Consider the following 24,644-nt stretch of genomic DNA (forward strand, 5'->3'; position numbering starts at 1 on the left):
GGCTTGCCCTGGAGTCCAGCCAGCTCTTGAAGAAGGCCTCCACTCCTCTCCCCATTCTGGGAGAGGGATCGGGCCTGGCTGTGCTCCAGGATAAACTTCCACAAGGCGAGCAATAACATAAAGTCAAGGTGAAGATCAGGGCAGTCCTTAAAAAGGCCTCCTTGCACCCTAAAGTGGCTGAAGCCACTCCACAGCTGTTTGTCCTGCCTGCCGCCACCCGGCCACCATGTGGGTGCTCTTGGTTCTCTTGCTGCTCACCCTCGCCTATTTATTTTGGCCCAAGACCACGGGCTCTGGTGCCAAGTACCCCAAGAGCCTCCCATCCCTGCCCTTGGTGGGCAGCCTGCCGTTCCTCCCCAGACATGGCCACCAGCACGTGAACTTCTTCAAGCTGCAGGAAAAATACGGCCCCATCTATTCCTTTCGTCTGGGTTCCAAGACTACTGTGATGATTGGCCACTACCAGCTGGCCAGGGAGGTGCTTCTCAAGAAGGGCAAGGAATTCTCCGGGCGGTCCAAAGTGGTAAGCAGTGCCTATCATCCCTCTTCTCTCACCACTCCCTGGGGATGTTCAGTTCTCCAGGCAAGGCCATGCCTGGAATGACACTTCCAGCTCCAACAACCTGTGATTCTTCCAAAAACAGACTGCCGGGGCTGTGAGTGGGAAGTGACCCCTTGGACCCCATCCAACCTCTAAACTAGGCAGGAAGAATTAAAGGAAGATTTCATTTTCTGGGCTTCCCAGGAGGTGGGGTGGGGTGGGAGTGGTGGTTTGAGGGCGTCAGGGAGCCCTTAAAACAGTCATCTCTCCCGTGAACTGGATGATGATCTCTCTGAGCTTAGACTTCCATAATTAACTGAGTGCATAGAAAGCACTTAGCCCAGTGCCCAGTGCAGGAAGTGCTCAATAAACGGCCTTGATGAATGTTGTTCTTCACATGGAAAAGCGGAGGGAGTGATTGCTGTCCTCCGTGGAAAGTTGTGAGGGAGAAATACCCTGGCTCTTGGAGGGCTGGGATTGCTATTTTCCTGGAGCTTTCTCCAGCTGCTCCAGCCGCAGGGAGCTGACCCATGGTAGCACTTTGAGGGAGGTTGCTGATGAGCCAGCCTATTGAGCTTTCTGTTTTGCTCCTGGGGGGCAAAGGGGAGTGGGAGTTAACCATCCAGCAACACTGCCAGCCCCCCACTGCAGCACCCGGCTGCTGAGAACTCCCTTGAACATCCCGGGCAAGGCCCCATGGCTGCTCATCTTTGATCAGACCAAGGGTTGACTCTTTTTACCTTGGACCAGTCAGCCAGGTCTGCGGGCCAACTATCCCCCTTCCAACTCTGCTGAGCTCTTCTCTCCAGAGCAAAGAGGAAGGAGGCGGCGAGTCAGATGGGGTTTGCAGGTCAGCGGATAGAAGAGGGGAGGTTTGGGAGCTTTATGGTTTGGGGGGGTGCCTCTGAGAAGAGGCAGCTTGGCCCAAGTCCAGACTGGGTGGACAAGAAATCTGCACTCTCCAGATGCGGCCCTGGGGTGGGCACACAGCCTGGCAATGGAAGGGTAAACTAAGGGTGGCTGAGCTGCTGTGCCTTTAGCAGCCTCCGCCCCCAGAGGGCCCAGGGAAAGGCAGGGGTTTGGGCTGTCCTCGGTCTCTGCTCTTGTTCCCGGGACAGGCACAATTTAGAGAGTTCATCCCATCCACAGCTGCCTTCCCCTGGTCAGAAACTGATGAGAAAAAGAGGTTCAGAGGCCACCTGTCACTGACCTGAACCCCAGGACCGCTGCATTCTAATTCAGTGTTCTTTTTCTCCTCACTCTGTCTCTCTGATGGAGTTGGGAGTGTGAGGCCATAGGTTCTGTCCTACCAAGGCCTTTCAGTCATGCCGGAGTGGAGCAGGGAGGTCCCACACGGAGGCGGAACGGCAGGTACCTGCCTTCTTCCCCAGGGCTAGGACCAGTGGATGGTGTCTGATTCCTATGTCCTTTCCTGCTTTCCAAAGTTGACTCTAGACATCCTGTCAGACAACCAAAAGGGCATCGCCTTCGCCGACCATGGTGCCGTCTGGCAGCTGCATCGGAAGTTGGCACAGAACGCCTTTGCCCTGTTCAAGGATGGCAACCTGAAGCTAGAGAAGATCAGTGAGTGCCCAGCCAGCCCTGGGCTGCTGGAGGGAGAAGAGGTTTGGGAGGGGAGAGGGTTCTGGATGATTCCATCTAGCATTTTCTTGGCTACCGCTGCCATCTACTGGACATCTGCTCTCTGTCCTTGACTAAGATGGAACTGGTAGAGAGGGGGTGAGGGGCGCTCAATTCCCCACCCTCACGCCCCTCTCTCCCCTCAGTTAATCGGGAAGCCAGTTTACTGTGCGACTCCCTGGCTACCCGGCATGGAGAGTCCATAAATTTGTCGGAGCATCTCTCTCTGGCGGTGACCAACATAATCAGCTTTATCTGCTTCAACTTCTCCTTCAAGAATGAGGATCCGGCCCTGAAGGCCATATACAAGTTCAATGACGGCATCCTGGAGGCTCAGGGCAAGGAGATTTTGTCAGACATATTCCCTGGGTTTAAGGTGAGGATGAGGCCGGGCCCCACTGTCAGATCTCAGCAGATCCTGACAGCACCCCTCTTTCAGTTCAGCTCCAGACCCACTTTTTTTTCTGACCACCTCAGCCACAGTGACCTCTACCTCCTCTGACTCTTAAAACCTTGCTGCTCCTCTACAGAAATCAGTTTAGCTTTTAAATTATGCATTTGAATACTCATGATAATGGCTCTCGTTTATTCACCAATTGCCATGTGCCAGTACCAGCGCTCCACAAGCATTAATCATGCATTTCCCTTGGAAGTGGGTTTTATTTATTTAAGGCTGGGTCCCTATCCAGCCTTCCATTCTGGCTGAAGTTTGGGGTTAGAGTGGGAACTCTCCAGAGACAGAAAGATAGGATTTGACATTTCTACTTTGCAGATTTTCCCCAGCAAAGCCCTGGAAAAGATAAAGAGTTGTGTTCGAATGCGAAACGAATTGCTGAGTGAAATCCTTGAAAAAAGTAAGGTAGGTGATGGAGAAGAGATGATGAGTTAGGTGGAAAGCATCATGAGAGCAGGGTTGGGTCCATTTTGGACACTGTAGGATCTCTTGCAGAGAGCCTGGCATATAGTAAATGCTCAATAAAAACTGACTCAACTAATGAATAGGCGTGGAAAAGTGAGGAATTGAAGAGGATCCTAGAAGGGACTTGTCTACTCCCCAGATTTAAAGAGGGTCCAGCGCTTCCTCCTACTTCCACAAGCTCATGGGTCCTGACTAGCCTCACTCCACTCCCTCACTTCCAAGTGGGAGAAGGCTTTGTATCTACAGTCTGGGGTGAGAGTATGGCAGGGGTTGCAGATGGGGCTCCTTCCTCATCACTGTCTCCCAATCTCAACCAACCAGGAGAACTTCACCAGTGACTCCATCACCAACTTGCTGGACATACTGATCCAAGCCAAGGTGAACGCAGACAATAACAATGCTGGACCAGACCAGGATTCAAAGCTGCTTTCAGATAGACACATGCTCACCACCATAGGGGACATCTTTGGGGCCGGCGTGGAAACCACCACCTCTGTGATAAAGTGGATTGTGGCCTTCCTGCTACATTATCCTCCAGTGAGCTTCTCCCTACCCCAGCCTTCCCAACCACTCTTGACCCCAGCCAGACTCACCTCTGCTCCAGAGAGGGAGGAAGAGACTATACCCTCAGGACTTCTTTGCAGGGTGAATGGGCTGCCGCACCCCTTACCCAAGCAGTGGTTGGCTCTGGCCCTTAGGTGGAGCTGCCCCGTCTTCTGGAAACAAAGCCTGGGCTCGCAGAGCCACCACTGGGAAGGGTCTGGGCCAGCTCTTCTGAATGTGACAGTAGGATTCTTCTAAGCCCTTGCTTCTCCCGGGCTTAAACACCCTGGTAACATCCACCCTGTTCTGGCCCTCAGTTGAAGAAGAGGATCCAGGACGATGTCGACCAGAATATAGGTTTCAATCGTGCACCAACTATCAGTGACCGGAACCGCCTTGTCCTGCTGGAGGCCACCATCCGAGAGGTGCTTCGAATCCGGCCTGTGTCCCCCACGCTCATCCCCCACAAGGCTATCGTTGACTCCAGGTGTGCCTTCCCTCCCGGTAACATCCAGCCCACCTGGTCCCTCCTCCATCACCCCACACCCCCAGCTGGCTACAGTCAACCACTGACTACTAATCATCCTACCCATGACCCTATTGACCAACGTGTCTACCACCGACACCCACTGACTAATCCACAGATCTACCTGACCTCCCTCAGAAGCTGCCTGCTGCCACATGGAGACATGTGGTGTGGGATGCTCCTATCCAGTCCAATAGCCACAACACACATACATACGCACAGGCACCAGCTCAACATACATACCCGTGGGCCCTCACAGGCCCACACGTGTTGATACATAAGTGCTTGTCAGGAGGAGAGGGCTGGATTCATAGTCCACCTGGTAGAAGCTGAGGAAAAGATAAGGGAGTGGAATATAGGGAGTAAAGGGCTCTTTTCCCCAAAGTGGGGGACCACAGAGGCTTGGGGCTGAGCAGGTGGGGAAGGGCAACATTCCAGACCCTCTTTTCCTCTCCCTCCCTGGGGCAGCATTGGTGACCTTACCATTGACAAGGGCACAGATGTTGTGGTCAATTTGTGGGCACTGCATCACAGTGAGAAGGAGTGGCACCGGCCCGACCTGTTCATGCCCGGTGAGTCCCTGTTCTGTCCTGCTCCCTGGCCACACAGCCACCTCTGTGCCCACCTTTCCAGCACCACTTCCCCCTCTGCTGCGCTTGCTACTAGCAAACTCCTGACTCCAACTACGTGGACCTGTTGACACCCCCATCCTACGCTAGACTTAGCCAGATTCTTCACAGCTGGGTTCCCACCTTCTCCTTCCACCAACAGCAAATCTCCTCCTCTAAGAAGCCCTCTAGGCATATGTCTCCCGTGAAGTCAGCCCCCTCTCCCCTTGGATGGTGGCATTTTCATCTGTTAATACGCCTTCTTTCCATCTGTCCTGAATATTCCATCTCCTCTGTGTGATTAAAGGCTACCTGAGAGCAGGGCTGTATCTCTCCTCAGACTGGGACCCCCTCCCCCAAGTAAGGTGGTCCATCTTCTCAGGCTGGGGTCCCCTGGGCAGGACCATGTTGCCCCCCCCTCCTCTGCTTACTCCTGCCCTGGGCCCTGACTGACACCTCCCCATGTCCACAGAGCGCTTCTTGGACCCCACGGGGACCAAGCTCATCTCGCCATCATTAAGCTACTTGCCCTTTGGAGCAGGACCCCGCTCCTGCATAGGTGAGATGCTAGCCCGCCAGGAGCTCTTCCTCTTCATGACCTGGTTGCTGCAGAGGTTCGACCTGGAGATCCCCGATGATGGGAAGCTACCCTCTCTGGAGGGCAACCCCGGTTTAGTCTTACAAATCGATCCTTTCAAAGTGAAGATCAAGGTGCGCCAGGCCTGGAAGGAAGCCCAGGCCGAGGGTAGCACCTCGTGACTCGGCCCTGTGTGACCCCACAGCACGGAATTAGAGGAGCTCCCCCACCTTCCCCAACCATTCCTCCCTCCTCCCCGCCCACTCTGCCTTCTTTTCCAGCCTGCAGCTCTGGCAGTGCTGTGAATAAACAGTTGTGGTTTTTTTTTTTTCAGAAGGTCCCTGAGCAGCTCATTCGTTTGTTTGTTCACTCATTCTTTCAAAGAGTATTTTATTGAGCACCTACTACGTACCACTCACTCACTGTCCCTGGACCCTCAGGCTCCCTGGTCTTACATGAGGCTTACATTCTAGTGAGGGCTGACAAATGAGCATTTCAGAGACTCACAAGTGCTTTGGAGTCAATTACACTAGGTGCTGGTGATGTGAGGGGAATGGCAGGGGTGGGGGGTGGCCACTGTGAATGACTGATTGGGGAAGGCGTGAAGATGGGGGGGAAGGTGTCCCATGCTGAGGGAGCAGCAGGTGAGCAGTTCTCAAGGTAGGAGAGGTCATTCAGTCTAGAGCAGAGCCAATGAAGGGAAGAGTGGTCCCTGATGAGGTCAGACTGCAGGCAGGGCCAGGTCCCATGGAGTCTTTCTAAGTAGCAGGAAGGAGTTTGGGTTTCTATTCCAAGTATGAGAGGAAGTCACAGAAGGGTTTACACGTTCAAGTGGAAAGGTCTGGTTAATATTTTTAAAAGATCACTCAAGTTGCTGAGTAGACACTGGTCTGCAGAGGGATGAAAGTGGGGGCCCTGGGGAGGAGGTTGTGCTGGTCCCGGACAGCAGGATGCTGGTGGCTTAGACCCTGGCGACAGCAGTGGAGATGGCAGGAAGTGGTGGGATTGAGTTTACATTTTGAAAGCAAAGCAGACCATGTTTGCTTTGATCCACTCATCACTGCATGCACCTCAAAGCTTTGGCTCTGGGGAAGTGTCTATGATCCATAAACTCAACCCACAACTACCCATCCCTCTCGTCTTGGTCCCCAAAGACTGGCAGGTCTCCTTTTCCTCATTCTGTACTGGGGTAAACACCACCAGGAAAGGGCTTCCACGGCAGCCTCCCGCTGAAGTGCCCAGGCTCTGCCCCTGCTCCCCACCCCCAAACCCCAGGAAGTCTGTAAATGCCTCACTAGAAAATGGAGCCCAGACTTCTTCAAACCTTGGCCACTGGCCAGTCCGCAAATGAAAGGTGTCCTGAGATGCCCTGGGAGAAACTGACCCTTGCCCTTTAGCCTAGAGAGAGGCCTCGACCCCAGCTCCCTGGCGCCAGCCAGACCAGGGTCAGATCATCAGCGACCTGGTCCTTCCCTTCTGACTGGAGGAGGGCTCTGGACGGGCCGGCAGGGCAAGCCCGAGACTCCGCCTGGCCAAGTTCCAGGGAGAAGAAATCAAGGGAGCCCCCGCAAGGAGGGAGGGCCAAGGCTTTCCACCACAGCAGCCTCTTCTTCCTTCAAAGAGCTTTGCTAATCCAGGGGTAGTCGACCATTCCCCACTGCCCCCCAACTCAGTGCTGGCCTTCACTGGCCCGTGACCCTAAGGCCTGGCTAAAGAGCCCAGAGGAGTCGGTGGGCAGCTGTGGCTGACCCCAGCCTCCATCACGGGGAGCCTAGAGAGATACTGCCACCACAGTGAGCTGATGAGAAAGGGGTTAAACTGGAGGTGGCGCCCTCCTTCTCCCGGGTTCCTCTGTCCCCACCAGCTGCTCGCTGGTCCAGAGCCAAGCTACCCTCAGCTCAGAGCAGAGGGGAGCGGACCGGCTGGAGGAGAGTTAATTTCTCCAAATCTCCTCAGAATATGAAAGGCATTTTGCGGACTAGTGAGGAAGAGATAAACAACATCCCCTGCAGAAGCAGTGCATGAGTGTAACCGGGAAGGAAATATCCACTCTCCTTGATTCAGACCATTGAAGAGCAGGGAAATGAGAAGCTAACCCTTCGTTATGAAGACGAGAAACCTGAGGGCCACTGGGGGCAGGTGTGTGTGGGGTGACTTGCCCTAAGTCACCCAGCAGCCAAGCAGCAGGGCTGGGACCAGAACCCGGGATTTCAGTGACGCAGGATGAGGAGCCAGCATGCTCACTCACAGGTCTTCCGCGTCTGTGCAGAAGGGCCTGAGTGTCTGGCTGGGGAGAGTACAAAGCTGAGCATCCTTTCAGGAAATAACCTCGTGAACTCTGACTCCTGCCCAAACTGCCCTTCCCCTGCCTGGAAGGCCTTTTCCCACAGGCCTAAAGCCTTTTAGCCCTCAGCTTCCGTTCATTGGTGTGGAATCGCACGTGCGCCTGAGCACCTGCCTGGGCTGCAAATGGGTGTGGTGGCCCCCGGGGATGCTGCCACCCCTGCATCTCTGGAATTCAAGACTGAGCCCTCTTGTGTTCTTTTGGCTGCACATCAACCTGACAAGTAGGTTACACACACAAGAGGAGTGAGTCAGATGCTCTAAATCACTTGGCTAATTGGTGCAGTGGTAAAAGAACTCTTAACTCCTTATGCAGAAGGAATTCCAGATCTTTGGCAAAGCTGAAAGGTCTTCATCAAGACCCCACAGTCACCTTTTGAGCCTCAGACTGCCCTTAACCAGGGCAATGGTGTAATGGTAAATAAACATTGACCAACCAGTTCTCTGGTGCTGGTGGTAGGGAACAGCCTTGATTTGTAGTGTTTGCTGATCACTGTGGTGTAAACATTCCCACCATGAATGTTCTGGTTGGCCTCTGGTGGCCACAAAGCCTGCAGCAAACGAGGAGCCCTCCCTCTAGTCATGCTCAGAGGGATGAACACCCATCTCAGGACAGGAAGCCAACCACAGAGGCTAGAGAGGGGTGGGGAGAGGCCTGCAGGAGGAGGCCCCAGGTTCTGGGCTCCAGGCTCCCCAGTTTCCTAGCTCTGGATCTTAGGCTCTGCTAGCTTCTCATTTGTAAAGTGGGGTAACTTACCACCTGTGCTGCCATCGTCTGAGGTTCTGGTGAGGATGAAAAGTAGAAAGGGCTGTGTGAGCTGGAGGGTTCCACACTGCTGGGAGTTACAGAAGATGAGAGGTCAGGCTGCGGGAGCAAGTTTTTTTTCTTTCTGTCATTTACAGACCGAGTGAGCGTAGGCAACTTACTTGGCCTTCTTAAACCTCGGTTTTCTCATCTGTAATATGGGTGGCTGAGATGTGTGTCGAAATAGCACCACCAACCCAGAGCGTTGCTGAGAACAAAATATGGACCTACATCTTGTGTTCAGTGCCTTGATAAATACTGGCTTTATTACCATTGCCTATATCCAGACCTACAAAATAAGTCCCTCTCTAAGGGTTTTACACAAACCTCCCAGAGGCCACCAGCTTGGTCAGGAAGGAGAGCAGGTATATCCGGATGGGTCCTCCTGCAGGACAGTACCACCAGGGATGCCCCCCTTGCAGCTCCAGATGGCCCTGCCGGTTGCCCCCTCTTTCTCTCGGAGCCAGGGCAGGCTGGCAGCTGGGAAGTGGGTGGAGACCCCAAAGACAAATTTCTCAGGGTTCCAACACCAGGGTGCTTTGTAACATTTTCCAGTGGGATTGGGTTTCTTGAGACTTCTTGGTGAGAAGACATGAAGTGGAAGGTTAAACTGTGGTGAGACGCACATTATACAGTGAGGAGAAACTTCAGATCAAGCAAAAATCCTCTCTCCCCTTCACAAGCCACAAAAGCTCTTTTTTAAAAAGTCTCCTCTGAGGAAGAGCAAAACACTCTTGCAAGGAAAAGACACAAAGAAGGTCCAAATAACTCATTATTTTACAATCTTTCCAAGGGGTTACACCCTCGCTGTGGAGGTTAACACTGATATGAAGCAGGTACCACCTGCCATTTCAGCACTGAGGGGCTCTGGTAGGTAACAGCTGGCTGGGTGTGGGGCCTCTGGGGGGCTTACGAGGAGGCAAGGGGAGAGGGGTGAAGAGGGGATAAAGTACAACAGCTCCTGAGAAAAGTGTCTGCTTTACCTGCCACCACGTTACTCCCCTGGCTCAGCGTACCCTTCTCTGGTTCCCTCTCATCTTTGAAAAGAAATTAAAGGTTCTTCACGTGGCTTGTGAGCACCAACAGTACAACTCTTCACTAGTCTGGCCAGCTAGTTAATTGCACGGGCTTCGGAGTCAACAGATGTGGGTTCTAATCCTTGGCTCTACCACAGCTCCACCAGCTGTGTGACCTTGGACTAGTTAATTAACTCCTCTGAATGCTTCATCCCCATAAATAAAGTGGGAATAATTACCGTCCATACTTCAGAGGGCTGCTTTGAGGCTAAAATGAGAAAACGTAGGTAAGATGCTTATACGAGACCTGGTGTTATATAAACAGTCAATAAATAAAATAAGGACAAATTAAAATCTTTTTATTACCAGCTTACCTCTCCAGCTTCATCTCCTGTCACCTCCCAGAATGCAGTTACCTAGAGGGATTAAATTGCTCACAGCTTTAGACATGACACCGCACTCTCCCGTTTTAGGCATCCTACGCTTTTTTGTTCTTCTCACACAGTAGGCACCCAGTAGGCACTCAATAATCTGCCAATCAAACGTTTGCCTGGAATTCCCTTTACACCTTTCTCCACCTGGCAAGTTCAGTTTAGAAGTCCCTGCTCCAGGAAGGCTGCCCTGAACCCCCAGGTGGGCTACATTCTCTTCCACAGCATCCTGTACACACATGCTTCATGGTATTTACCACGTGCTATTAAAACCGTTCATTCTTCCTCAGTAGAGCATTATTAGCTCTTCTAAAGAGGGGCCAGGTCTAAGGCATACTTGCATCCCCAACACTTGGCACACAGTACGTGCTCCATAAATGCTCAGCTCTTAAGTAAGGCCAGCCACTTGTCCCAGATGGAAACTGCATCCCTAACACCTCCCAAGACCCACTACCCTTCCCAGCAGCTTCAGGTTTCCAGCAGGTTCAGCCAACAGTCAGCCAAACCCACTTCCTGCTCCTTCTCCTGAGTTAAACCTTGGTTTTTGCCCCCTGGCTGAAAATAGAGGAAACTGGAGAAGGGGGAGTTTCTTGAAATTCCTGTTCATCAAAGCTACTGTTCGTGCTTCAAGGCACTGGTACTGCCTCCACCTCCTGGTCACCTGGGGCAGTAGAGACAGCAAATGCTGTACCTCGTTAGAGAAATCAGGAACTCAGGGACCCAGGAGCCTGGGGTGGGCCCTACAGACCTAGGCAGTAAGCGTACATGTACAGCCTCTGGTATGCAGCTTGTAAGAGTTGTACCATTTTGTTTTTGTGCCACTCAAGACATTAGCTTAAAGACGGTAAGAATGAGGTACTCTGCCAGTTCTTTCCTGCGGCTTTAGAACAGAACTGTCCTTTAGAACTGTCTTTCTAGATGCTTATATGGCTCCCCTGGGGTTGCCTAGAGGAGCCCAACAGTTTAGAAGGAACTAGGCAGAAACCATCCCACTGGAGTCACTGAAGGGCTGGGGCTGTGTCCTCTGGCCCAGGGTCAGATGGGGGTGGGCGCACGCCTGGCTTACACTGGACTCTCAGACACCACAGGGCTGACTGCTGGGCAAACCCGAGGGCTAGAGAAGACAATGCTTTCTGCCAGCATCCCCTGGCCCATCAGGGAGCACTCCACCTGGGGAGGCAAGGACTCCTCACGGAAGGGTTCTGAGGATGCTCATCATTCTGCTTTGCCCACCTGCATGTGGCCCAAAGAGAAGTCTTGCTGGGTGGGGGTTCCGCTTCCTGGGTAGAGGCACAAGGCTGTTCCTTCCCACAGCCTTGGAGCGGGGACCCAACACCTGACTCAGAGTGCTAAGAGAACAGTCTTAAGCAGAGGCTAAAATGACAATGAGTCTTAGGAAAGGCTCCCGGGCCCACGATGGCAGATGTTGGCACCTGCTGGCTCCCACATCACCTAAAAATCAGTTCTGAGGTGCCTGCCTAGAATGCAAGCCCTAAACTGCCCCCCTGCCCCGACTCAAGCTTCTCTGCAACAGTACTGCTCACTTCGTCTCAACCCGCCTCACACTGCCGGTTGGCTATTTCACAGGAGCTTGTTTTGTCCTCTCCACTATAATTTAACTTCTAGAGGCCAGGGGCCTTGTCTTACACGTTTCTTCCACATTCTCCTCAGCATCCAGCACAGCACTGGGCACAAAGAGGGGACTCCAGAACAAGTATTTCGTGTGTTAAATTCCAAGGCCAAGTGCCCACCCACAATTCTATCTTATCAATAAAAGACATCTCCAGGAGGGCATGCTTCCTTTTCAATGTCATGTCTTAGCTTTGGAGTCTCTGACAAAACTTGTTTCTGTTTTGGGGGCTCTGATTTTAACCTGTCTGTGGGACTTTACAAAGTACTCAGAAGTATTTTCTTGGCAGAGAGAGGGTTTGGGTGGAAATGCCTCAGGGCAGAGAGTGCCCTCGGCAGCCATTACCCAGCTTGCCCTCGGCCCAGGAGCCTGTCCTCAACTTCTCTCAGCCTCTGTGGGGAGAAGGGAAGAGCACTTGCAGTGAGGAATCTCGAGGTGCGACTCCCTCAAGTCTGAGGAGGAGGAAAAAGGGACAAGCGCTGCAAGGAAGAAGAGCAGTCGAGTTTCGGGGATCGATTTTATTTGGGCTTCTCACAGTGGTTAGAGCCACTCCGTCTTCAGAACAATCACAGCACAGGAAATGCGTCACCGAGACTGCCCAGAAAAGTCTGACCAGCTGAATCTTATTGCTTAAAATACACATATTCACAACAACTGACAAAAGGTGATGTGCCTCACACGGGAATGTGTTAGCATTTGCAAATCTTCCGACTGTAGCACCAAACCCTCGACCAACCCCTTTCTTCTCGTTCACCTGGGACACAAGACTCCCTCAAATCTCCCCGACCCCCTCACGAGTCCTTCAGCTCCCTACTTCCGTCTTTCGTCACGCAGGGCAGCCTCGTGTAGCAGGGGCCAGACTGTGACGCTGGACTCAAGCCCAGCTCCACCCGTTGCGTTTTCTTCTTCTCGTGCCTTTTGGGTTGGATGCTGCAGTGAACCCAGCAGTAAACACGTGGACCAGTTCCCCACTCTGACTGGAGAAGGAATCCTGAGAGGGCCAGAATCCATCCCTTCGACCAGTTAACTCAAGCAGGGTTCATTTTGGTAAAACTTGATCTCCTTTGAGACACTTCAGTGAGTTGTTTGAGACAAAAACAAAAAACAAAAGGTGGCAGGAAAGGCATCTGAGGGCTGCGGCACACTTCTGCCCACTCTCGCCACACATTGGCCACGCGCTGGACCTCAGCAGAGGGAGGTAAGCCCTATGGCACTGTGGTGGCCGCCAAACCCTCCTGGCAATTCTGGGCAGGGCTGACGTCTGGGCCACAGCCAGTCCGAGCTTGACACTGAAGATCCAGTCCAGCTTCTGTCTGAGGTTCCACCCTGGCCTTCTGTCCCAAGCGGTTGTGGACACCCCCGGGGGCTGAGGCCGAGGGCCAGGAGCAGCCGAGGGAGGCAGACAGGCTCAGAGCACGTTTCCATTTACAAGAAGCAGATCACAGGCCTCTGAGCGTCCACGGAGCAATGTGCAAATTGCAGTGATGGGTAGAGTAAAACCTCTACTTGGAGCACAGTATCTCTGGCAAACGTGGGGACTGCCGCCAACAGCGCTGCTGAGTACACCCAAGTGCACAGTCAGACATTTGCTCAGTAAACAGTAAATGCGTAAAATAAATTACCTTGAGAGGGCTGCGCCTGCTCCAAACGCGTGGGTAACGTGAGCAGAGTGGCTGCCGTTCAAAGTGTATTCACAGGAAAACAGGGCTGGGGGCTCACACACAACGGACAGACACACACAGGTTATCCAAAAAGTCACTGTATACGGACTGCACTTTGTTCAACATGGATTTTGGTTTTGTGGACTCCAAACTCAGACACTCGTTCGCCTCACAGCCTTGGATTTGTCTATTGTGTGTGTGTGTGTGTGTATATATATACATATATACACACATACACATAAACACGTGTGTATTCATATATATACATATATATACCTTCCTTTCTTACCATAACATCAATGCCTAGTCTGAATGTCATCGTTCAAGAGTGGGGGAAGAACCAAACTCTTCATATGAACAGGGCTGGACAGGGAATGTTAGTTTCAGCAGTTTGCTTTCTCCATTCAGATTATTCCTATCAAAGCTCAACTGGTTTTTGAAGCCAAACTACAATAATAAGGATCCTGTGGTCCTTCAGGATGGCTGCCTTCACCCTCCTACCTGGGCCACTTAGACACTTTACATAGGCTACAAAAATTAGTTACCCCACTCAAGGCAGGGCGGAGCAGGGAAAGGGCACGAAAACCACAGATAACCAAGGCATTTTTTCCCAAATGGTCAGTTTGAAAAAACAAACAAATAAACAAAACAACTTACTCAGAATCAAGAGAAAATACTGTGTGAGAGTCAGGCTGCGGGACCGCCCTTTCTCAGGTCCCACAGCCTCCTCATTTGTTCATAGAGAACAGTGAGACGTGAAGGCCGGCAGACGTGTGCTTGGGATGGGGGAGGGTACTGATCACCTGTGGGCACAGATCAAAGGGCAGAGATGCGGAAAGCTGCACCTCTATCCACTGCCACAGCGCAGGGCCTCCTGCTCACCCGCAGAAGTTCCAGAGATAGCCCCCACCCAAGCCTGCACACAAAACATCTCCTTCTGGCTCAACTGTAGCCAGGACTCATTGAAGGCCAAGTTGGGAAAAAGCCACAAATTTTCCTTTTCCAAAACAGAATTCTTGCCTGCCCACGGGTCAAGTTCTTATTTTCAGCTCACTTCTGTTGTTGCTTTTTTTTAAAAGAAAAAAACCAAAGAGAAGGCAGGTGTAATCTTCCACACTTGAACCAGTCCACGGCCAGCCAGGACCTGCTGGGAAGGGGCCCCTCCAGGATGCATCGTGCCACCTCGATCTCGTCACCTGGAATTTGAGAGCACAAGCCCTTTACCAACCCGCCACGCAACCGCCGGTCAGCTCTCATCCTCCCACAGGAGGAGCCCAATTCCGGCTCCGGAGACACTGGCAGCGAGGGGCGACAATCCCCGGGCCTCTGGGGGCTTCACCCAGGGCTGAGACCTGCCACCTCTCTCAGACTGAGACGCGGCGAAGTTCTCATCAACTCACACCAGAACGTGAATCCACTCCATCACCAAGAGTCACCTCAGGGCACAGTCTCATCCCCTCCTTGGGGGCTTCTGAAACGCACATCTCTCTGACCCAAGCAGGTAGTGACACGTGACTTGAAAAGAGGTAAGGGGGGACGGGGTGGGGTATAAGGAATGAGTCACAGGACAACTTCTCGGCCCTCCGTGACACTGTATCTATGGGGGGAGAGGCACCCACACCCCAAACTGTACCTTGAGATGCAGGAAAACGCAGGAGCAGAGGGGAAAAAAAAAAAAAAAAAAAGGAACACAGTCACTTAATGCTTCTCTCACGGTTCTCCCCTACCCTGGTTGCGTCGCCAAGTTCTCGGGCGCAGGCAGGGCCTGCTCTAGCTGGGGGAGCTGCTGCTCTGGGAGTTTGGGGAGTCCTGCTCGTTGATGGTGTTCAGCAGCAGGCAGGCAGGCAGCCGCGGCAGGTGGGGGTGCCCGGGCTCCCGGGCCTGCTCCTCGGAGGGCTGGCAGAGCCCTTCCTCCTCGTCGCCAGGGGGCCGCACGTGGCAGCTGTCGCAGAAGTCCAGGGGCCCGTCCAGAGCATCGTCGATGAGCGCGTTGAACTCTTTGAGGTCGTCATCATGGTGGCCCCGGTTGCACACACACACCTCGATGCCCGAGTCACCTGTGAAGCGGCGACGTCTGCCGGGCGTCTTGTCTTTGCTGTCAGGGAGGGCGCCGCCCTGCTCGGAGCTGTACTCTTTCAGCAGCTCCTCCTTACATTCGGAATCCTTGTCCAGGAAGGCCCCAGGGTCCACCTCCCCCAGGCCGGCCACAGAGCCGCTGGGCTCCATCCCGGGGGCTTTGGTGGCTGCTGGGTCTGCTGGCACGTCGGAGGGCTCAGGGTCAGCGATGCTCGGGGGTCGCGTGCTGCTTCTGCTGGGCCCGGACAAGGGGCTGCTCTGAGCCCCCTGGGAGCCCCTGGTGGGGTCGGCGCCCAGGGGGCTGCCGCCTGTAGGGCCACACTGTGCAGGCAGCTGCTGCTGGAGCTGGAAGGCACTGTATGGTGGGGGAGGAGTTGGAGGTCGGTTCACCACTTCCTCATAAGGAGGTAGTAAATAGTTTGGCAAAAACCCTAAAATGGGGAGGTAGGGAGGAGAAATTACTGCACTGGCAATTGTTCTAGGACAGACTGCAGGCTCACACTAAGCATATGTCTTGTCCCACCCCCAGCATACCCACCGAGGGATGGCTACAGCTCTCTCAGGTGCAGGCGGGGCACAGGGCTGTGAACGACTTTGCAGAGAAACGGGGGCAGATTGGGAGTGACAGATTGTAGCTTCTGGAAATCTGAGAGCCCCTAAAGCTGCTTCACAGGCAAGGACTTCTGCTTGTCTGGAGTTAAGGCAGAGGGTTCAGCAAATGTGGTGAATGGCCAAGAGAGCTCTGCCTGGAAGGGACCTGTTTTCCACATGCACGCAAGTCTCATGTTTCTAGCTCAGACGGTGTCCTCCATCTGCATCCCATAGGCCTCAGGGTCAGGGACCCTAAGTTAAGAGTTTCCACATGTGTATCATGAAGAGAGCCTTTTTCTGGGAGGCTGGAAAACTGTGTTGCCTCTCACCCTTGCGTGGCAGGAGGTGGTCTGGAAATACACACCAAACCTCATCCTGATTCGCGTCAAGAGCGGGTGACTTACCAGTAAAGGGTGAGGGGCCTGTCATCAAGGCTTGTTAAGAACATGCCAGGGGAGTTATCTTTTGCTTTGAGGCACAGATGATCTAATTATAACAGTAATTGCTAGCATTTATTGAGCACTTACTATATGCCAGGCACTGTGCTAAGCACTTAACTCTTCTAGGTGTGGAATTCCAAATGTATGACTACTTTAGTCTGTAGAACACACAGCAGAATGGCTTTGGACAGGCTGCACTTCCGGGCCTCCACCGACCACTCGAGAGATCAGTGTAAGGAACCCCAGGGAGGGGCTTCCCTGGTGGTCCAGTGGTTAGGACTTGGCGTTCTCACTGACAAGAGCCCGGGTTCAATCCCTGGTCAGGAAACTAAGATGCCACAGCATGGAAAAAAAAAAAAAAAAAGGAACCCCAGGGAAGTCAGGTGAGTGTGCCCTTCAGTGAGTCACCGAGTTTCTTGGTTCTCAGGAAGTCCCAATGCTACCCCCCACCGCTGCCCCTTTTGTAGCAGCCTCTGCTCAAGCGTATCACATGGCAGGAAGCAAAACGGGCAGATTTCAGGCCACTGACCTCTAAATCTCAATTCATTCACATCATACATCATACAGCCACCTGCCTAAAAAAATCTGCCTAAACTAAAGGAGCAGAGATGTAGATAGAACCCCGCTGGTGTGGACTGGAATGGCCCAGTGGCTGCCAGGGGCTGCACCCACAGCACTGGCTCCTCGGTGCTAAAGGTGCGCATCCCCTTGTTCCCACACTTGTGAGACCCTGCTCTGTGCGGGACAAGGAGGCCAACCCCCTGTGCCCACAGTCTATGGGTCCTGGGCCCCGAGGGTGGGGTTTGATGTACGTACTGAAATAAAATGGCAGCGCTGAGTAATTGTGGGCTTCCCGGTAGGCGATCAGGTTGATTTCATGTTGCCGCTGTTGGGCCTGAAGGCGGTGCTTGGCTCGGCGGTGGTGGCACACGCAGCAGCAGCTCAGGATGATGATGATGGTCCACACGAGCCAGAACCCTGGGGGCAGGGAGGCGAGACAGAGAGGCGTGGGCACACCATGAATGCCAGCTGGAGGGGCTGCTCTCGGCACAAGGCGGCCCAGGGACACTGAACGCCTGGTCGAAGCTGGCACTGTTGGCCCTTGCCTGGTGAAGGTACATTTAGAACCTGTGATCAATTTTCATGTTGGTACCAGAGTGAAAGACACGTGGGGCGGAAGAGGGCAGAAGTGTAAGAATGGTGACCGTAAAAGAGGTCACTCACTCCGGGGCGCCTCCAGGGCTCCTGGGGGAAGGGAAGAATGCCAAGGCATCTGTGCAGCACTGCTGGTCCTCCCATATTTTAGGTTTGGGGGGCATTTAAGTATGCTTACCTTTTAGGACAATGTGCCCTTCCTATCTTAAGAGATCCCTGAGAAAATGCTTCAGCCTCTCTTGGTGCCCACCTCCCCACTCCAGCCCTGCTCAGGCCCACAAGGACGGCTCCCAGGCTCCCCACCTAGAGTGAAGAGCCCCTCAGAATCCCCACATCTCAGCAGATGAGTGGTTGCCGGGGGCCTCGGAGGGGCTACCTGATAAAATTTTTTTCTCTACCATGTTGCCTCCGTCATACAAGAGTCACTGAAGTTAGAGGTGGAAAAATTCTAATTTCCTCAGGCCCATTTCTTCCCTGGAGAGTGTAAACAACTTCCTCTGCTCTTGTCACAATCCGGTACAATTCCATCTCCCACCATCACAAACAATCCACTCCCACCCACCTCGCTTTGGCCTGCTGCTGCATTAGACTCGGGACCATCAGCGGCCTCCCTTTCTTCCTCCTGGCTCCAGAGAAGGGTAAAGGAGCAGGGGAGAAGCCTACCGCCCTCTTCCCCAGGCAGATTGTTTCTTCTCATTTCCCACTGTGTGCTCTTGGATCATACTCAGAGAACCCTGGCAAACTCCAGTATAAGACTCCCTCTTCAATCTTCACACGTGTACAGAAAAGGCTTCTAATTTTTTTTTTTAATGAATGAGCAATTTTGCTTTAAAAAATATAGAGAGAGATAGAGAGGGAAAAAAGACTGGAAGGAAAAAATAGTGACATTTTAAGTCGTGGGATTATGAGAAGAAATTTTAATTTTCTTCTCCCAATTATTTTTCTTCTTTCAAATTATAAAACTGGAAACAAAGTAAGTTAAAACTTAAAAATGTCTGTGACTAATTTTATTTTTGCTGGCTTTAAAAAAATTAACATATTTCTGAATAGGTTTTAAAATTCCTCTGGGAATGTCTTCATACAATGAAATGATATGAATCATTAAAAAATTATTCCCAGAATACTATATTTGACATATAAAGATGTTTCTAATATTAAATGAAAAAAAAAGATTATGAAACAGCATAAAATATGACCCCAATTTTTGCTTAAGAAAAAAGTATATATAAATGTCCAGAGGGATGATCAGGAAGTTAGTCATGAGGTTATTCCTGGACAATAGGACAGTAGATTTTCTGGTACCAGCTTTGTTCCTTGCTTATTGCTGATAAGATGAACAAGTACTTCTTTGAAATAAAAAGAATATTTTTTCTCAATAAAAAAATAATCTGAGGAATAATTTTAAGGTGAGTTTTTTATTAAACGAGAATAGATTATATTATTTTTCATTTGTTCTCTATTGTCGAAGAACTTCATCGTTCTCTATTCCTGAAGAACTTCAAGTTTTTCCCATTACAAACGTTACGTATATTTTTTATTGTCTGCTTTGTAATTATAAATTTGTGTTTAGAATGTAGTATTTCTACATCTCTTGTCAGAATGAGTTCATTTCATTAAAAAAAAAAAAAAAAAAAAAGGCTTCCCTCTCCCAGCAAACAGATTTGTAAAGGAATAAACCCGATTTTTTTTCCTGTTTGTACCAGAACACAATATTCTCAAAGATCCCACTGACATTTAGGGTGTGGCCTCTAGCAACACCCAGGGTGTTTCCTTCTGTCCCCCAGGGGTGTCTGGGCTGAATCTCCCCACAGAGCCACCCCTATGGGGTAAGGCAGGATAGCAGTACAGCCTTCCAGCCCTGGCAGGCTGGCAACACCACTGTGTAACACCTTTGTGTTTTCAGCACATGTCAGTGTTCAACTGAACCTTCTGCTGAGGTCTAGCAATGGGAGAGCAGGTAGGAGGACAATGGGCAGAGAATCTCTTCCCCATTTCCCATCAGCAGACAGAAAAACCCCATTCCTAACCACAGTGCATAAATGTAAGTTGAAGTCAGAAGTCTCCCTTGTGGTCCTTCCCGGAGTCGCTGCTGACATTTGCTTAACTTGCACTTCTCTCCTTCCAATGCTCGCCAACTGGAGACTGGACACTGTAAGAGGAGCTCTCAGGGAATGGTTTTGAGGCCAGAAAGGAGCTCTGGGAGTGAACTGGCTTCCCGCTGCGGTCCTGTAACATCTCCTCCAGCCCCTATGATCTGTTCAGCTCCCAGCCTCCTGGGGTGGGGTCACACCCGAAGGAAGTGGCACAAATAAGCACAATGCATTCTGCTGAAGAGCCTGGCTCCAAGCGTATTTTAGAGTCAAGTCTAAAAGATTCTGGGCTAACCACTTTTTTATACTACCCAGCATCATCTCACAATCCTTTATACTTCTGTGTTACTTTATAATTTTCAAAGTACATTCTCCCATGAGATAATCAGCACCAAACTCTACAATTTTTTACCTCCCAAGTCATTTTTTCAATTGATTCTTACCTAAAGGTAAATTAACTTTTAACCTTAATGCTGCAATATATATGATCTAAGGCAAAACCTCTCAGCTATATTATGACGGGCTTTAAAAAAATAAAGTTATTTATTTATTTTTTGCTGCGCTGGGTCTTCGCTGCTGCGTGTGGGCTTTCTTTTTAGTTGCAGCAAGCAGGGGCTACTCTTCGCTGCGGTGCGTGGGCTTCTCATTTTGGTGGCTTCTGTTGCTGTGGGGCACAGTCTCTAGGCGTGCGGGCTTCAGTAGCTGGGGCACATGGGCTCAGTAGTTGTGGCTCGTGGGCTCTCGAGCACAGGCTCAGTAGCTGTGGCGCTCGGGCTTAGCTGCTCTGCAGCATGTGGGATCTTCCCAGACCAGGGCTCACACCCATGTTCCCTGCATTGGCAGGTGGATTCTCAACCACTGCACCACCAGGGAAACCCTATAATAGGCTTTTAATAAGAAAAATCTCAGGCACTGGTTTTTATGTTGGCCAAATATTTCTGGTTCTCCCCCTTCCTGGCATGTGGGTAGGCTTGAACTTCCTGGTGCCCTTATGATTGTGACACTTTGGGGCAGCTTCTAACTAATAAATTGAGACTGGAAGTGACAGATGTCACTTAGAGGCCAGAACATTTCTTGCTGATGTGAGACCCTCTGTTAGTCTCCCTTCTGCCATGGCAAGCCGTAACATTCCAGATAGTGACTTCAGGGCCAGTCTGGCCCCAGGGGATAAAGAAGTAGGAACAAAGCTCTCATCCAACCTGTGATGGACATATAGTGTGAGTAATAAACCTGCTATTTTAGGGCCACTAGGAGTTTGGACTTGTTTATTACTGAGCATAACCTCTCGCCTATCCTGATTGATGCAGTATCTTTATAGGTTTTTCTGGGGGAAAGGATTTAAAATGTTCATCAGATTCTTAAGAGAATCCTTATTCCAGAAAAAGCCTGAGTTCTATTGAACTGAAATATAATAGAAAAAGAGGTCTTTTTTTTTTTTTTTTTTAAGGAAAACTGAGGCAGGGTAGGAGGAGGCTGGGGGAAGAAATGAGACAAGTGGAAGGCATGCTCTTGGCAGAGTTACCCCAGTTATATCGAACAGCACCAGAAAACTCACATGTTTACTGAAATTCCATCAGCTGCTTCTGTTCATGTGGTATCATGGGTAGAAAAACCCTCCCTACCACATACCACTTACATGACGTGACATAAAATCTCGAACTGAGTTTTCCATTTCTAATATAGTATCACAAAGTGATAGTGTGGATCAAAACTAGGAGAAAACTAACTTGGGAGCAGAAGGGGCCTAGTGGGGTAATGAGGCATTAGCACAGGTCCAGAAAAGACCCCTAAGGACTGGTCCAACTTGATGGAGTTAATGTGGGAAGACAGAAGGCATTCTTGGTTTGACCCTCACAAAACGGATGCTACTGGCAGCTATTCTAGTCAAAGCCGTGTCCCATCAGCTTTAAAAGGGGGACCGTCCAGACTAGTACCTATGGAGTTGTACAAGCTTTTGATCTTTTCATTAGATTTCACAAACAAGGAGGAAAGTTCTAAAAAGGAAAACCTACTGAAAGAGCCACACAGAGAAAGACAGAAGCATGCCCCCCTCCCCAAACACACACCTACCCACCGATTACATTCCCCACTGACCTTTGAAAGCTGTGACCTCATGGTGGGACGCGTTTGTCATGTTAAGCAAAGTGGAAAACATGTTTTTAAAAACAATCACAGTCCAATGTAGGAACTGAGTCATGTGCCCCAGAGCTCACTATAAACTTGGGAAAACACCACTCCCCAACTGGCAGGAAATTCCTCATTAGGAAGCCAAAGTATACTGTCAACTAGCTCTCCTTCTACCCCACAGGATGGTGGGTGACCTCCCTGGCCCCTGATAGCTCTTAGCAGGAGCTCCTGACATGGCCGCTGTGGAGAAAGGACTGAATTTGGGAAATGAAGACTTTAGAGGACTTGCAACTTCATCGGAAAGACTGGACAAGTTTCATTTCCTAGCTTTGTGACCTTGATCATTTTGTCTTTACTTCCCTCATCTGTAAAATGGGGAGAATAATGGTTTCTGCCCACTTGGTCATTGTGAGGATAACCGAGTTAATATCTGTATGCAGAGTACTCAAGCATGCACATTCGAGACCTTTCACGACCTGCGCCCACCACCCTTCCAGCCTGGCACTGAGGAGTTCAGGAAGGGGGTAGCTTTGTGTGAGGCACACTGACCCCACTACTCAGCTGCGACCAACTGACCGGCTACTTAACGTCCCTGGTCCTGAGAAACGGGATATGCGTACCTGGCACGGTTGTATTTGGGGCAGGCTGAGCTGACGTGTGTGAAGACCTTAATGAGTGCCAGGCACACAGCAGAGTTCTATGCACGTCAGCACCCTCATCTCCCCAGGGCGAGCCCCGCAGCCCAGCCCCATGGCCACAGGGGAAAGGTTAATGAGATGCATGCTCTCTTCTTTCCCATGACACCTTGACCTATGGTGTTTGGTATTCCTCGGCCTGGGAAGTCATTCTACCCTTCTCCATGTGCTTAAATTCTATCCACCCTTTAAGGCTTACCTCAAATGCCACCTCCTCCATGCAGCCTGCCTGAATCCTGTCCAGCTAAAGCAAACTCTCCTGGCACATACATCGTAGTCCTGGCACGTACACTCCACTCTCTACTTTGCATTACTAGTGAGGCACATTGTCTTATCTCCTCTCTCTGCTCAGAGACTCCCTTCTTGATGGCAAGGATTCTGTCTCCCCACACGCTCTAACACAGAAGAGGCCACAGAATCCAGTAGGAACTTGTTAGAATTGCAAATTCTCAGGTCCACCTCAGACCTATTGAATCAAAAACTCTGGGATTGGGGCCCAGAAATCCGTGCTTTAATAAGCCCTCCAGGAAATGTAGATGCTTGCCAAAGTCTGAAACCACTGGAATAAGAGTTTGCTGAATAGATGACTGAATGATGACTGAAAGTACAGGTGCCATGAAAATGCATGGGATGATAATAATAATAATGGCCAGGTTCTTATAGCCTCAGCCACGGCAGTGGTAAACAGGACCCTCACTTCTGGACTGATGCAGACCCAGGAATGACCCCTGGCTTAACGTTACATGAGACTGAAAAGACACAGAAGTAAGGGCGCTGGCTGAAGCTTAAGGTCTGTGTCTGCTTGTGTGTCTGTGTAAAGTGGGCTCTGTGTGTGTATGTGTGTGTGTGAGACAGTCCTCAGCACATAGGAAAATTCAGCTAAGTAGTGGTATGAGGGTTGGCAGAAATGGCATTTGTTTTTCCGTGAGGCCTTCCCTGTAGGCAACTATGGTTAAAGAGGTACTTTGACAAAAACCCTGCCAAGGATTTCCTGGCTGAGATTTTTTCCTTCCAAAGGAAAGAGACAAAAAGAATAATGCAAAGCCCATTACTTTCACATTTCAGGCAAAGTTCAGAGGCAATTAGAGGGAACAGGGTTCAAAGCGCAAAAAGCACAGCTCTGATGAGAACTGAAAGGGCTCATTCCTACGCTCAGCCTCCCTCCTCTACACATCAGGCCGAGGCCAGGCCCCTAAGAAGGAGGAAAACCAAAGAATTCCGAGAGGGGCGGAACACTCACTGGGCATCTTCTGACCAAAAAGCCATTTCTGGGCACAGACAAGAGGAAGTTTGGCTTTTACAGTCTCCGTCCCCCCAGAGCTTGGAAAGCATGGGCCAACTTGTACAGGAGTGAGTCTTTCCTCCCCGTCCAGACTCTGGTCTCCGTCTGGCCTTCTCCTTTCCCCGGCTGACCACAACTGGAGAGGTGATGAGCCACTGTGCAGCTCTTCCCCTGGCTTTCTTCAGGCCCTCGGGACGAAGTGCCTGGTTCCCAGACTGCCTGCCACCCTGCCACCTGGGTCTCCCTGTCCCAGCCGCCCCACTCCCAGCCCTGGCTTTGGTGACCCAATTCTGGTGGCTACTGAGTCTGCTCTGCCAACAGCCCAGGAGGCTCTGTCAATCTGAGATGGGGGCCATGAGCAACTCCATTCTTTCCGCAACTGATGCCGCCTGGGCCAGGCCCCAGAAAAACAAGCTGCAGCTCTGTGGCTTTTTGGCAGCCCAGCTTCAACTTTTGTTTTAACAAGGGGTGGGAGGGAGAATTTGAGCCCTGTGGTTATCTGCATTTTGAAACATTTAAACACAGACTGTCCACCTGCCTGGCACTTTGTGTTTCTCTAGTGAGTTCCTCAGCCCCACCCCTTCTAAAATAGCACCAACAACTCCAGGCCTGCCTTTGCTGCTGCTTATATAATACTTGCAGGACTGGTGGGGACATCTTGAACCCTGTTCTCTCCCTGGGGAGGAGTCTGCCCTTAACCACCCCTGAGCCCATCCTCAAAAGGGAAGGACAAGAGTGAGGAGAGGTCCTGTTTGTAGGACCCACTCCCACTGGCTACAAGATCCATTTGCATTTAGAGGGAGAGGCTTCCCAGCCAAGAGTCTATTTCCTTTGCATTTCAAACAATAGCCCTTCTAGCTGCTTTCTGACCATATCACTGATGTGGGGGGAATGGGGAGATCAGAAAGGAGAAGGGGAAAAAGGGAAGAGATGGTGGTGATGGTAAG

The 24,644-nt window shown here is 51.2% G+C and overlaps 2 protein-coding genes across 6 annotated transcripts in view; one reads left to right on the forward strand and one right to left on the reverse strand.

Moving 5' to 3' along the window:
• Window positions 1-226: 226 nt before the first annotated feature.
• Window positions 227-5,537, forward strand: LOC132494121 (steroid 17-alpha-hydroxylase/17,20 lyase). Its single transcript, XM_060105178.1, has 8 exons — window positions 227-523; window positions 1,987-2,125; window positions 2,329-2,558; window positions 2,955-3,041; window positions 3,423-3,638; window positions 3,962-4,131; window positions 4,639-4,742; window positions 5,251-5,537. Exons 1-8 carry the CDS (start codon window positions 227-229, stop codon window positions 5,535-5,537), a joined length of 1,530 nt encoding a protein of 509 aa, XP_059961161.1.
• A 6,546-nt stretch (window positions 5,538-12,083) lies between these two features.
• WBP1L (WW domain binding protein 1 like) overlaps window positions 12,084-24,644 on the reverse strand; it is a 60,244-nt gene continuing 47,683 nt past the window's right edge. For all 5 annotated transcript variants that reach the window (XM_060100150.1, XM_060100173.1, XM_060100167.1 and 2 more), the window contains 2 exons: window positions 17,165-17,326; window positions 12,084-15,748 (listed from right to left, as the gene is read on the reverse strand). In XM_060100150.1, coding sequence (XP_059956133.1) covers window positions 15,012-15,748; window positions 17,165-17,326 — 899 coding nt within the window. In that variant the 3' untranslated portion in view covers window positions 12,084-15,011. The remainder of the gene's footprint in view (window positions 15,749-17,164; window positions 17,327-24,644) is intronic.

This window comes from Mesoplodon densirostris, chromosome 1 (assembly GCF_025265405.1).
Source record: "Mesoplodon densirostris isolate mMesDen1 chromosome 1, mMesDen1 primary haplotype, whole genome shotgun sequence".
Lineage (NCBI taxonomy): Eukaryota > Metazoa > Chordata > Mammalia > Artiodactyla > Ziphiidae > Mesoplodon > Mesoplodon densirostris.